At 46.0% G+C, this 12,507-nt stretch overlaps 1 protein-coding gene across 1 annotated transcript in view; it reads right to left on the bottom strand.

Annotated features, from left to right (window-relative positions):
- Positions 1 to 12,507, bottom strand: part of LOC147445187 (serine/threonine-protein kinase 12-like) — an 83,081-nt gene that overhangs the window by 14,165 nt on the left and 56,409 nt on the right. The window contains exons 7-10 of the mRNA XM_086527633.1: positions 12,264 to 12,326; positions 9,556 to 9,677; positions 7,563 to 7,648; positions 6,865 to 6,989 (exon numbers count right to left, since the gene is read on the bottom strand). Coding sequence (XP_086383759.1) covers positions 6,865 to 6,989; positions 7,563 to 7,648; positions 9,556 to 9,677; positions 12,264 to 12,326 — 396 coding nt within the window. The remainder of the gene's footprint in view (positions 1 to 6,864; positions 6,990 to 7,562; positions 7,649 to 9,555; positions 9,678 to 12,263; positions 12,327 to 12,507) is intronic.

The raw sequence follows: 12,507 nt of genomic DNA, 5'->3' as shown, positions 1-12,507 counted from the left end.
AGGACAGGAGGAACTATGTAGACGTGCCCAAGTGCACGTCTTCTTCTACCACATTTGTGCAAGAGCCAATGCGTTGATTCATTGCAGAAGAGGTTTCTGCGCAGTTCAAACGTGGGGTAGAAGTCTCACTAATGAGTATGTCTTTATAAGAATGCATCGGCTTTTCCCATGCATCAATCAACGTATGATTGTCATTACATGGAAGGTGCTTGAACGGTACATTCTTATTTGCATTCAGAGGTGGAACATAATTACGAGAGGAGGGAGGAGTGTGAATCTTCACCGTCTTTTTGGGCACCACCTAAGCACCGGACTTGCTAGACCCCACATTTTTACCCTTCACAGCATTGCCATTACTCGGAGTTGTAGACTGCGAAGGCTTGGCTTTCACTTTTTCCACATTGAGAGTTACATTAACAACCAAGCTTCCATTTTGCTTAGCCTCACTAAGAGGTTTACCAATAAAGACAGGAGCAAGCGATGGGACTGTTGAAGGAGGTGGTTGCAAAACCGGTTTGGGACATTCAAATTGCATATGCCCAAATTTTCCACATCGGAAACATGAACTTGCAAACTTGCCCCATTTAAGTTTAAATGGGCGCTTGCCCACCCACGGATCCCTTGAATCAACCATGATGCCTTTTGGTGTAGGTTTGTCAGTGTCCCATAGAATACAGAACCTGTTGGTATTCGCATCCAGTTTCGGGGGATAGATCACCTTCCCAAGTTGTGCAGCCAACAATGGTAGAAAGTGTTTCCATGTGCGGCGGAAATCCACTATTTCCACCCACACCGGACATTTGTGGCAAATAAGACTTTGATAGTCCTTTGTCAATGCCCACGGCAGGACATGAGTCATCTGCATACCAAAGAACAATGGAGACATTTCCAACAACAAGTTCCTGGCATCAGTATCTGCCAAAAGGACTTTGTAAAATCCACGAGCACCAAAGTAAACACCCCGGACAGCCTGGGGTTTGAGTAAAAAATCAACCGATTGCCCAACATCCTGTGCAGTAGGCATCATCCCCGGGAAAACAAAATGACTGCATTCATGGCATATTGCGCAACCGGGTCCATGAGTTCTTGCATAGGAATACGAAATTCGAGAGGGAGGAGGTGGAGCATTCCAAGCTTTCCGAGCTTCTTCTAAGTCCTCATGTAAACAAGCTTTGATCTCGAACGTGGCCTCCGAGAAGCTTCTCATGGCTTTCCGACGCTTAAAAACACATACAAGGAGTCGAACATACAGCAAGAACAGCTTACACAAGGAGCAAACACCTAAGAAACCAAGCACTGCGAAAATGCTCAGAGTCAAAATTCCTGTAACACTGTAGCTCTGTACAGAGAACGCAAAAGCAATTACATATATCCACAACTGTCATACAAGAAGCTGCACTTTCCCCTATCTAAACAAAATCCCTACCAACTTGGAATACCACCCTGCACTGTGACCACCTTCAGGTATACAGACCCGCAGGGCTGCCCAACAGGCTGCTGCAGCTAGATGTGTCGAGGCGGAAAAGGCGGGCGCAGGCACTGCCACGTGGGTAGTCAGCTAGCTCGTGCCACAGAGGGCTCGTGCCACCAAGGGTACACACTGCAGGGGCTCATGTGCAGGTTTCTTCTCTCTCTCTCTCTCTCTCTCTCTCTCTCTCTCTCTCTCTCTCTCTCTGCCCGCCCCTGCCCCTCGCGCTTCCCCCCCTGTTGCTCCCACCCCCCCTGCTGCTCTCTCCTCGCGCTCCCTGCCCGCCCCTGCCCCTCGCTCTTCCCCCCCTGCTGCTCCCGCACCCCCCGCTGCTCCCTCGCGCTGCCCGCCCCGCTCCCTCTCTCTCGCGCTGCCCCCTCGTCTATCGCGCGCGCCCCCCCCTCCTCAGTCTATCGTGCGTGCCCCCCATTAATTTAATGTTAGTTTTAGCCCTCCCTCCTCGGTCTATCGCGCCCCCCTCCCCCCCCCCCCTTTAATTTAATTTAATGTTAGTTTTTAAACCCCCCCCACCCCCCCTTTCCCCCCCTTCTGTCTATCGCGGCGCCCCCTCCTCCTCCCTCTACAATCTATCGCGCGTCCCCCCCCCCCCCTTCTGTCTATTGCGGCGCCCCCTCCTCCTCTCCCCCCCCCCCCCCCCCCCCCCCCCCCCCCATCTGTCTATCGCGGCGCTGTGGGTGCACGCGGCCTCTCAACCATGAGAAAGCTGAATAGCAAGGATGACCCGGTCAAGGATGCCATCCAAAAATGCAAAGAAGAACTGAGCGAGTCCATCTGCAAGATCAACCGCCACCTCTTAGGTACTATTAACGGCCTCGACGCACGTGTGGCAGCACAGGAAATCACGATACGTACACTCGAAGATCGCGTGAAGGCTCAAGATGAGGAAATCACACTACTCAAGAAAGAGCTTGCAGAGGTGCGATCGCAGAATGTCCTCGAAGAGGGAGAACTTCAACCCTCTGTCATTGAAGAGCTTAACACGATCAAGGAACAAGTACGGGCCATCAAAGAAGGTGGGGAGCAACAAAAAGAAATGACGACCTCGTGGGTAGATGTCATCACAAAGACCCAACAGAAAGCAAAAAAGGCCGAAAAATGGATCGAGATTGTCAAGAAAGGGAAAGGCAAGGAAATAACTCCCACCCCCACACCAACCATCATCAACCTGACACTCGAAGAGGAGCAAAGGAGACGTGTGCGGGCCTTACACGTAAGGGTATGTGGCCTCAGAGACCAAGATAATGTAGACAAAGAGGTGAAAGAACTCATGACCTTGGTGGGGGTCAACGAGCAGACACATACAAGGGCTTGGAGAGTGGGCACTAAGAAAAGTGGGAGCAACGGAGAAACCTCGAAGGAAAGGGCACTCATTCTCCGCTTCCCATCCATGGAAGCGAAGAAAGATTTCTTGAAGAAGAGAGCGACTCTAAAGAAGACGGGCATCTTTCTTGGAGATGACCTCACCCTCTCGCAGATTGCTCATATGCAAGAAGTAATGCCGGAAATAAGAGCCGCAAGGGAAAAGGGGAAGATTGCCTTTTATAGGGATGGAAAGGTGGTGATCTTGGAGCGACGCCCTACATGACGGTGCGAGACCTATGGGACCACACTAAAGATGGCAACCTGGAATTGTAACGGGTCACTCCGTCTTGATGTAGGGGCCTTTGAGGATAGCTTTATGGGGAGAGACATCATTTTCTACTCTGAGACGCATCAAGCACCGGGACAATCCATGCCACAGGTGAGCAGATATAGATGGGAGACAGCCTGCAGACAAGAGACCAGATCGGAGCATCGAGACCAGATCGGAGCATCGAGGACGAGGCTCAAGGGGAGTGGCAGTTCTATTCAGGGAGGAACTGCAACCAATGATATATATAGCACGCAAGGATGAACAGGCTAGGTACATGTGGGTGAGGCTCAGGGTAGAGACGGGCAAATACCTCTACATTGCTATTTGTTACTTCCCTCCTAGTACGTCGGTATATGCATCACCTAGAGGACAATCCCCCTTTGCTATTTTGGATAATGACATATGGAAGTTTTCCAAGGATGGGGACATTATTATACTAGGGGATTTCAATGCTAGGACTGTCCACCACCAGACAATATTCTATGATACTTCCGAAGAGATGCTCAGGGAGCTGGACGCCACAGAGATGGGTCTATCCATACTATCACAAGATGAGGAATACACTGAGTATGGTAGATACTTGATAGATATGGGAACCGCACACAGATTGGCCATTGTGAATGGCCTAAAAAGATTTTCGACAGCTGGAGGTTTTACTTGCTTTCCACACCGACATGGTGCAAGCACAGTGGATTATGTTATGGCCCGGCCAGGTCTCATCCCATTCTTTCAGGATTTCATGGTGGGCACTAGGCCAGTTGGAATAGCAGTTGATCATGCTATCGTGTCTTTCACCCTGACCTTTCAGTTCAGCACAGCTCCATTAGGTGGGGTCCCCATACACACTCGGTATACCTTCATGAGGGAGACGGATTCTGTGTATATGGATGAGATATACAGGCAGCTATGCACCCAGGAGACGGGACGGCCACTAGATGAACTCACTCAGATTTTGACAGAGACGCTCCATGATGCAGCATCAGAGGCATACCCCCACAGTGCCGAGAGCCAGACTTATACACAGACTACAGGACATGGGTGTGCCTACAGAGCTGATATGGGGTATTCTGGCTCTATACAGGACAGTGATGGGACGGGTACGCACCACTGAGGGAATGTCTGACATGGTCCACTCCACTATTGGAGTAAAGAAGGGATGCCCACTATCCCCGACTCTTTTTGGGATGTATGTGGATGAGTTTTCAGACTATGTAGAGCGGCAGGGAGACAGGGGGGCTCAGCTAGCAGGGACATGGATTCCACTGTTACTATATGCTGATGATATTGTGCTGATTTCAGACTCCCCAGAGGGGATGCAGCGTCATTTGGATGCTCTGCATACATTTGCTCGTGACAGTGGATTGTCGGTCAATCTAGGAAAAACCAAGGTTATGGTGTTCAACACCACACCACAGTGGGTCAGGAGGTCGGCACCCACATTTATGTATGGCCAGGAGACTGTGGAGTACACAAATGCATATACCTATCTTGGGGTAGTATTCAAGGGACCGGTGTTTTCACTAAGGAGAGCATCAGAGACTAGACTGACAAGAGCATATGCAGCTTTGGGAGGACTGGAGAGGATGTGTTCGCAGGTTCAGTTTCAGGAACCGCGCACAAAGCTATGGCTCTTTGACACTCTAGTGACTCCAGCTATGCTCTATGGAGTTCAGGTATGGGGACCCTCAGTAGACCACCATGGGAGATCTGGTAATACAGATGGATGGCGATACGCTCGGCTTGCCCTGGAGTCATCTCGACAACTAGTTCTACAAGGCGATACAGCATGTTGGTATGGACAGATGGCATCATGGTTCCAGTCGCATGGTCTCAATATGGATAGATTACCTCCGTTTCAATACTCCTTCGATGCACCCTCCTTGTCTCTCACACGGACAGAGATCACCAGGCTCATACGTCAGGATCTGATTCAACTAAATACCAAGAGCACATGGATACAACCGACACAGGAGCTGGGCACGAAGATGGCCTTCTACAGAGAGCATCTTCTCCAACTCACGGAGGACGGATTTGTGACTAGGCCACCATACATGGATACACACTTATCTCATGGAATAAGATGCGCTATTGGACAGATACGCACATCCTCACATCAGCTCCAGATCAAGACTGGCCAATTCCGAGGGGTACTGGCAGGAGCCAGGATATGTCACCTGTGTAACTTAGAGCCAGAGACAGAACTGCACTACACATGCCACTGCCCGGCATACTATGAGATACGCGGACGCTTCCACTGCTTGTTTAGAGAAGGGTTCGGACCTTTTTCTAGAGTTATGAGATACAAGGATCATAAGTGTCTCGGATTGTTCCTGCTAGAGCTGCGCAGACTTAGGGAGAGCTTGCTGAGGACATCAGGGGAAAGACAGTCTCAGAGACGAATCACAGAGTTCTTTACACCAGGTAGAGGAGAGCAAACGGAGCAGTCATTACAGCCTACTCATACTAGAGGTACACTGCTTGACAGAGCCACTGAACTTGGCAGATCCAGACGTCCACGACCTCGGGGGGTCTCCCACTACCGACGAAGGTTGCACCAGAAGATACAAATCACTCTAGCTCGACATGCAAGACGCCCAACCAGAGTTCTGACCATGGAGGAAGTCGATGAGATCTGACAGCGACCGATGAGAGATTTCATCTGAACCCACAAACCCCCCCCCCCTCCCCCCTTTTTATTCCCTTTCTCCTTAGTGCCTTAGTGTTTGAGTGTTAGTTCTTTGTAACTTGGTAACTTTGTAACCTGGTAATTTCCGTACTCTGACATGGTATCAGATTCACCAATTGTAACTTTTTGGTCTCATAGGTCATTTTGGCCTTTTGAAGACGTTAATATAACATTTCATTTCATTTCTCTCTCTCTCTCTCTCTCTCTCTCTCTCTCTCTCTCTCTCTCTCTCTCTCTCTCTCTCTCTCTCTCTCTCTCTCTCTCTCTCTCTCTCTCTCTCTCTCTCTCTCTCTCTCTCTCTCTCACGCACGCATAGAATTGCAAAGTTCTCTGCAAGCATTGAACAATCCCGACATAATACTCTACTTTGAAGTTCAAAACTACAGAGTTCTTAAAGCCAAAGCCAAGCCACAAATCAAAACAAGGATAAAACAGTCACAACCTCAGCCCAATGCACAAGCCATAATCAACAACCAATGAGTTGTACACATGTTAAATCTCTTACATGGGGGAGAGAATGATTGTTGGGTTTGTGGTCTTTAGTCTATGAGTGGGAACTACCTCTAGTCGACTAGGATGCTTAGTTGGCCTAGGGCACATGTGGATACCTAGGTGGACGGTGATGTGGAAAGCTTGTACTACATATTGTATACCCTCCAGCTCTCCTATATAAGAGCACTCTTGTAGCCTCTTTTATAATGCTTAATTATCTAGTTTCATTTGGGTCTACATTATAGCCTAATCTCTATTGCTTAACCCTAGTTGATTAAGCTTGTAATTAGCATGTCATTATCATGAATGCCTCTCTCTCTTATCCCCCCTAATCCTTACAATGACAAGCAAACAGCATAAGGAAAACAATTTAAAGGAAAAAGGATTTCCTTAATCAATAAATGAAATGATAATTTACCGCAGAGGTAGTTAATGTCACTCTTGCTTCAGGTTCAGGATGAAGGGACGGCACACAAAAATTTAAAAACTAGAGAATGCTGCTCTTCTTTCAGCACATAGTAATAACTAAGCCCAAAGAGGCACATATGATAGCAAGAAACTTACTTTTTCAAGTCGCCTGGGTAGTGTCGCAGTGATGCTTTAAAAGGAGGTCTCTTATTTTCATCGGCATAAGCCCTTGGAACTTTGTCATTATCCATGCCCCACATTGGCTGAACTCCTTCAATCATCTAGAATAGCGACAACCCAATTGTAACAACACAGTAGAAAATAGCAAACTTTGAAGGAAATAAATCAAGTGCATACACGGACACAATATTACTTAATTGAAGGAAATAAATCAAGAACACACACATTAATGAGGCACAATGTTACTGAACTGGCCCTACACCACCTTCGCAAACCTTGCTTGCACATTGATGTCAAGGTAAATTCACAATCCGTTATGTGCTACTGCAGTAATAAAAATTGTCACCAAAGAAATTCTACCCTCACTTCATTCCAGAGCAATTAATTTAATCGCATTTTTCAGATATAAAGCACTCGCTTGCGACCTGCAAAAAGGTCAGAATCTGATCCCTTGATGGTCCACTGATCATATACATACCCTTTACAATTTCTCAGATGACCAAGAAAGACTCTCTACTGCTTCATAGGAAAGCCACCCTTCTATCAAGAGCAGAAGTCTTCTCAAAAACACATAAATCTTGAGCTCGTTCACTCACAAAATAACTCAAACCTAAATATCACTGGAAGAGCTGTAACTTAAATATCCCCAGCTCATCAAGTTGCAATGTGTTTACCTCTTGGACAATTAATCCAAATGCAAAAACATCCACTGTCTTCCCATAAGCATTATCCTTAAAAACTTCAGGTGCCATATATCGACCTGCACATTTGTCAAGAGTTTGTCCAGATGAGTAAAATTGCACAACTTATTGACAAACAGTCCAGCACACATTGAACTGAGCTAAAGAGCAGGGGCAAGCTACTTGCAATAATTCTGCTAAATTTTCTTTTTCATCCGTATCAGCTGTGAACTTCAGCAACTTTGGGCCTCAACTTCAAACCTCAAAATCTCGATTTGTTCTTAAGAAATCACAATCAAAATTTTGTAAAAAATTTCCCACTATATATGACAGCACAAAAATGCAGAAAAACAGAAAGGTATGTTGTGCATTGGTGTTTATTTTTTTGGGTCAGGAGTTCTGTGACTACAAATCCGTTCCAATGTCTAGATTTCCCAATATCGGAAACATTGAAAATGCATGGGAGGGTAAGGAGTGAAGAGTCCCCACTGCTGCAGGCTCTGAGAAAGACCGTTCTATCAAGGCCATTCTATCTCCCTTTGTCTGATGTACTCTCTGGACCCAGCATCCTCGTGCTCTAGGGCATCTACGGGCTCGAACCATCTCTGCCTGCTATAGTGTGACCCCTCTCTAAATGTCAGTGGGTACTTCTGGGGCCATTCTCTCGAAGAAGTCTATGAGCTGTGACATCCATTGGGGTGTGCAGGTGACTGGAGAAGAATCTTCCTATGTCTTTGAATCTCTCAACTCCAATAATAGTGTGGGCTGTCCTGTGAAAAGAGCTGTATATCAGCCCTGTAAGCTCTCATATGCTGGCTACCTGCATACATAGTGCTCCTCGTTCTTCACCCCACCTCTACATAGCTTGCAGATCCTCCAGTCTCTGTCAATCAGGGCTGCCAGTCTAACCTCAATCTCTAGTCTGTGAGATGAAACCCTAGAGCTGTCCATATGTTGTGGCTGCTGGATGAGCCATCCTCTAGAATGGTCTCTATGGTTCAGTATGTTCGGTGGAAGATGCTGCCTAGGTGTAAACCATGTCTCTCGGATGTATAACTACCATGAGATATTAGACAGACCTCCCCAACTTGCTTTTGAGACAAAATGAAGAGTCAAGGGATCAGAGAGCTTGGCATGCTTTCGTGAGACAATGGTGATAGGAATATGGCTATGATAGAAACTCAGTATGATATGGATGAAATCCCCTGAGAGGAATACTGATAGGAGCTGAGGCAAAGACACAGAAAGGACAAGGTGGACAGCCACAGAGTCCCCACCCACTAAGTTGGCTTATTACCAAAAGCATGTCCTGCGGATGACACGTGAGGGCTTCATCCACAAATCACCCTACAGGGTGATAGGAAAGCTCAGGATCTCATCACATCCAACTGAGACCAAGGCTGGACATGAGCGTGCATACCTCAAGAAGTGAGATTATGCAGACCATATAGACAGGAGGCTGAGAACAGAGTACACCATGCAGATGCAACGATCAAAGGGGATATATGAGTCAAATATCCCACACTATTTGGAAGACTAGACACCTAATTACAGCCGACCCAGGATCAGAGACTCCTTGAACACTTCCTCCTAGACATGTTGGACACGACGGATGCTCCAGAGAGGGATCACTGAGGATCAGAGCAGGCAGGCATGCCTCACTAAAAGTTCTCAATCAGTATACCAACCTTTTATTCACTCGAGTTGTTTGTCTATGTTGGCCAAGTAGGTAGCCATCCCTACATACACATATTTTACCAGCTGTGTGTAACTTTAAGAGCTCAAAGATGAGCAATCACATTGAAATCGTCCCCGTATAGTGTTGTGAGATCTTTGAAAGACTCAAATAGCAATACACAGAGGACAAGACGAAATACTGGAAATAATGACTAAATTCATGAAAACAAAAGTTTACTACTTCCGCCTACCCCACAGTCGTGACAGTAATTGGAAAACGAGTCGATATAAAGTTTTACAAAAAACTCACAAGAGCTGCCTTTAAGTGGAGGTGGGCCATCTTCAGAGATTGTTTGAGCTGCAAACTTCAGCACCTTGCTGAGGCCAAGGTCTGCCACCTTCAAATGCCCCGAATTGTCTCGCAAAATGTTTCTGATATCTTACTGAACCAGTAAAAAACTTGAACATACTCCATAAAATATAAACAATATCTACTGATTGAGCCACATGCATGTGTTACACCTAATGTGGAAGGCAACACAAGAGGAGTAAAAATAGTTGGACTGAAATTATAGAAAACTGTTTATTTGGCCTTTAACTCACCTTTGTGTAGTAATAAACAATATGAGCACCTTTTCTGAGCTCCAGAAAGAGTGCAAGTCAATTGTGATGCTCAAGACCAGTTCTGATTCTAAAAGGATGCCAGTGCTTTTTTACAAATGCCACATTCTATCCAGAATAAGCGAAAGAATCATGCCGGTAAAAGGTTAAAGTCACTGATAGATATCATGCGCCAGGTAGCATGGTCATTAAATTACTGCACTAAAATTCACCGTGAAGCCGAACAGGGTGGACCCACTGAGGACCGCCTCAGACTTCGAGTCGTAGGTCATCGCAGCAGAAGCCAGGGTCAAAGGACAAAACTTGATAATGACCTACTTGAGGTTCTAAGAAACTTTATACCTGAATGTATCTATGGCACATATACCATGAAGTGCTCTCTAATCTCTAGAGAAACTTGGACAAAACTTGATAATGACCTACTTGAGGTTCTAAGAAACTTTATACCTGAATGTATCTATGGCACATATACCATGAAGTGCTCTCTAATCTCTAGAGAAATTCTAGCATCTTTTGACCACACCCTTGAACACACTCAAGCCTAGCATGCAGCTTGTTAACTATAGTTCCAATTCAAGTGCTCCCTCCATCAAACAGAAAAATTTATGTATCTATGCTGTCCTATACTTGCCGGCATACCTCAAACACAAATTACTCATGAATCTATTCACAAAAACCTATAAGCCCATCCTGGAAACATTCAAAACACCTCTCAAAAATATAACTTGTCAAAAGAGAACTGTCAATTGCCACATTATCAAGAGTTTGGCCTCTCATGTACAGATATACATTGTATGTATACCCGTGCAAACAAATAAGTGGGTGCATGTGTGTGTGCGCATGTGTGTTGTGACCTTACACCATCCTAAACGTTGGGAAGATATCTTCAGCAAGGCTGCCCCTTAAGTGCTCTGTTTTATGCTATTATTACTCATCCATTGTTGTACATGGACACCCTCATTGATTCGGGTTCGTTACATGGGCTGCAAATAGGCAGAGGTGACATTTTCGTGGCACAAACTTACGATGATTCCTTTTTAATGCCAAAAGATGATCAAAGAATTCGTAAAATTCCCATGGATATGTTGTCTGCACTTGGCCAGGCTGTGTGGCTTTGCATTATCTTCACTAAATCAAAGCCAATACCCTCGTGATATTGTGACTTGCAAACGTTGTTGTGGTCAGGACAAATTGTACCAATAACAGAGTAGTGATGCACTTGCAATGGAAAATTTCCACAAGAGAACAAATAAACGGGGTAAAACAGATGGCACTTCACCTTGGTAACATTCGCAGACAGCTAAACTTTTTCATAGTGTGGCATCCTCTTCAAAGCAGACTAGTCCACGAGCTATTAGAGTGTTTGAGGTTTCAAAGGTCCACTGCTGAGAGCACATTGGTTTGCAGCTGGTAACTTCATAGGAAATGGGAGGCTGTCGATCATCCTAAAACTCGCGAATGTCGTGTTCTTTTCGGTAGCTTTGTTGGAATCCAACAGCTTAGCTGTCAGTATTTGCCAGAAAATGCTGATGTAGAACAGTCCCCCATACGGATCGACGGGAGCAGGAAGCTAAAGTGCATTTTCTTCTTCTTTCTTTCTTTTTTTTTTTTGGGTGGGGTAGGGTGGTGGGTGGGTGTGCACATAGCTTCAAAATGGATAAGGCTCATGTATATGTGTCGCCTTCGCCTAGCTTCACCCCTGGCGCAGGACCCCCTCCCCCCCCCCCCCCCCCCCCCCCCCCCAATTCCTCTCATGCTGCCCACGTTCTTCCCGCTACCTCGTGCCACCTTCACTCGCTGTCGCACTGCAGCAGCATGGGTGGAGCCTGCATGCTTCCTAGACTGTATGTAGCTTTCTCCGTGATTGCTCCCTTAGGGGCTGATTTTCTGCTGCCTTTTAGTGATTGACCGTGTCATCCAAGACAGGGTGGTAGTCCGCCCGTCTGATCTTCTACAGGAATGATGTGGAGTTGTTGGCAAGTGACACGCTGCCAGGCATGAGGATATTGCGAGGACTCCTTGCACATGTTAAAATCTTCTTCTAATTTCATTGTTGTTCCTCATGGCAATTTGTTACAAGTTCGTAAAAAGAAGTAATCCAAAAGGGCCCTTGTCTTTGGGTGTCAGTCTCACATTAACCAAGAGCATTCTAGCTCCCTTCTTTTATGTGTGTCAAGTGCTGGATTCATTTAACGCGTCACAGGTTTTCGTCTCATTAAGCTACAGTGTAATCTTGCCTACAAATTTTGGCTCCATTACAGCCTTTTGGCGGTTTCACAGGCCAAGTTCATGGTTCCCTCCCTCGCAGGGACACACATAATGTTTTGGCAGACAAAAGATTCCACACTTTCAGAATTCAAAACAACCAGATAAAAGCTTGAACTCTTATTTGCTTACTTGGGCTTCAAGTCTCTGTGAATAATTGCCTCTGGTCTATGCTCGTGCATAAAATTTAAACCCCTGCAGCCCCAAAATAAAAGAAAAGCAAGCACAAGTCATGTACACAAGAAGAGACTCTTATGAAATTAAGAATGAAATGCAGCAGAGCACAGTTTTGTATAACAGTCAAAAGTTCTCAAGATGGTAGTTTTGCTGCGTAACAAAGGTAAGACTCTGGTAACAAACTGACCATAAGTACCTC

Source organism: Adiantum capillus-veneris, chromosome 13 (assembly GCF_014529385.1).
Source record: "Adiantum capillus-veneris isolate H3 chromosome 13, ASM1452938v2, whole genome shotgun sequence".
Classification (NCBI taxonomy): Eukaryota; Viridiplantae; Streptophyta; class Polypodiopsida; order Polypodiales; family Pteridaceae; genus Adiantum; species Adiantum capillus-veneris.
Note: the sequence above shows the minus strand (reverse complement) of the source record. Positions and strands in the feature narration are given on the sequence as shown.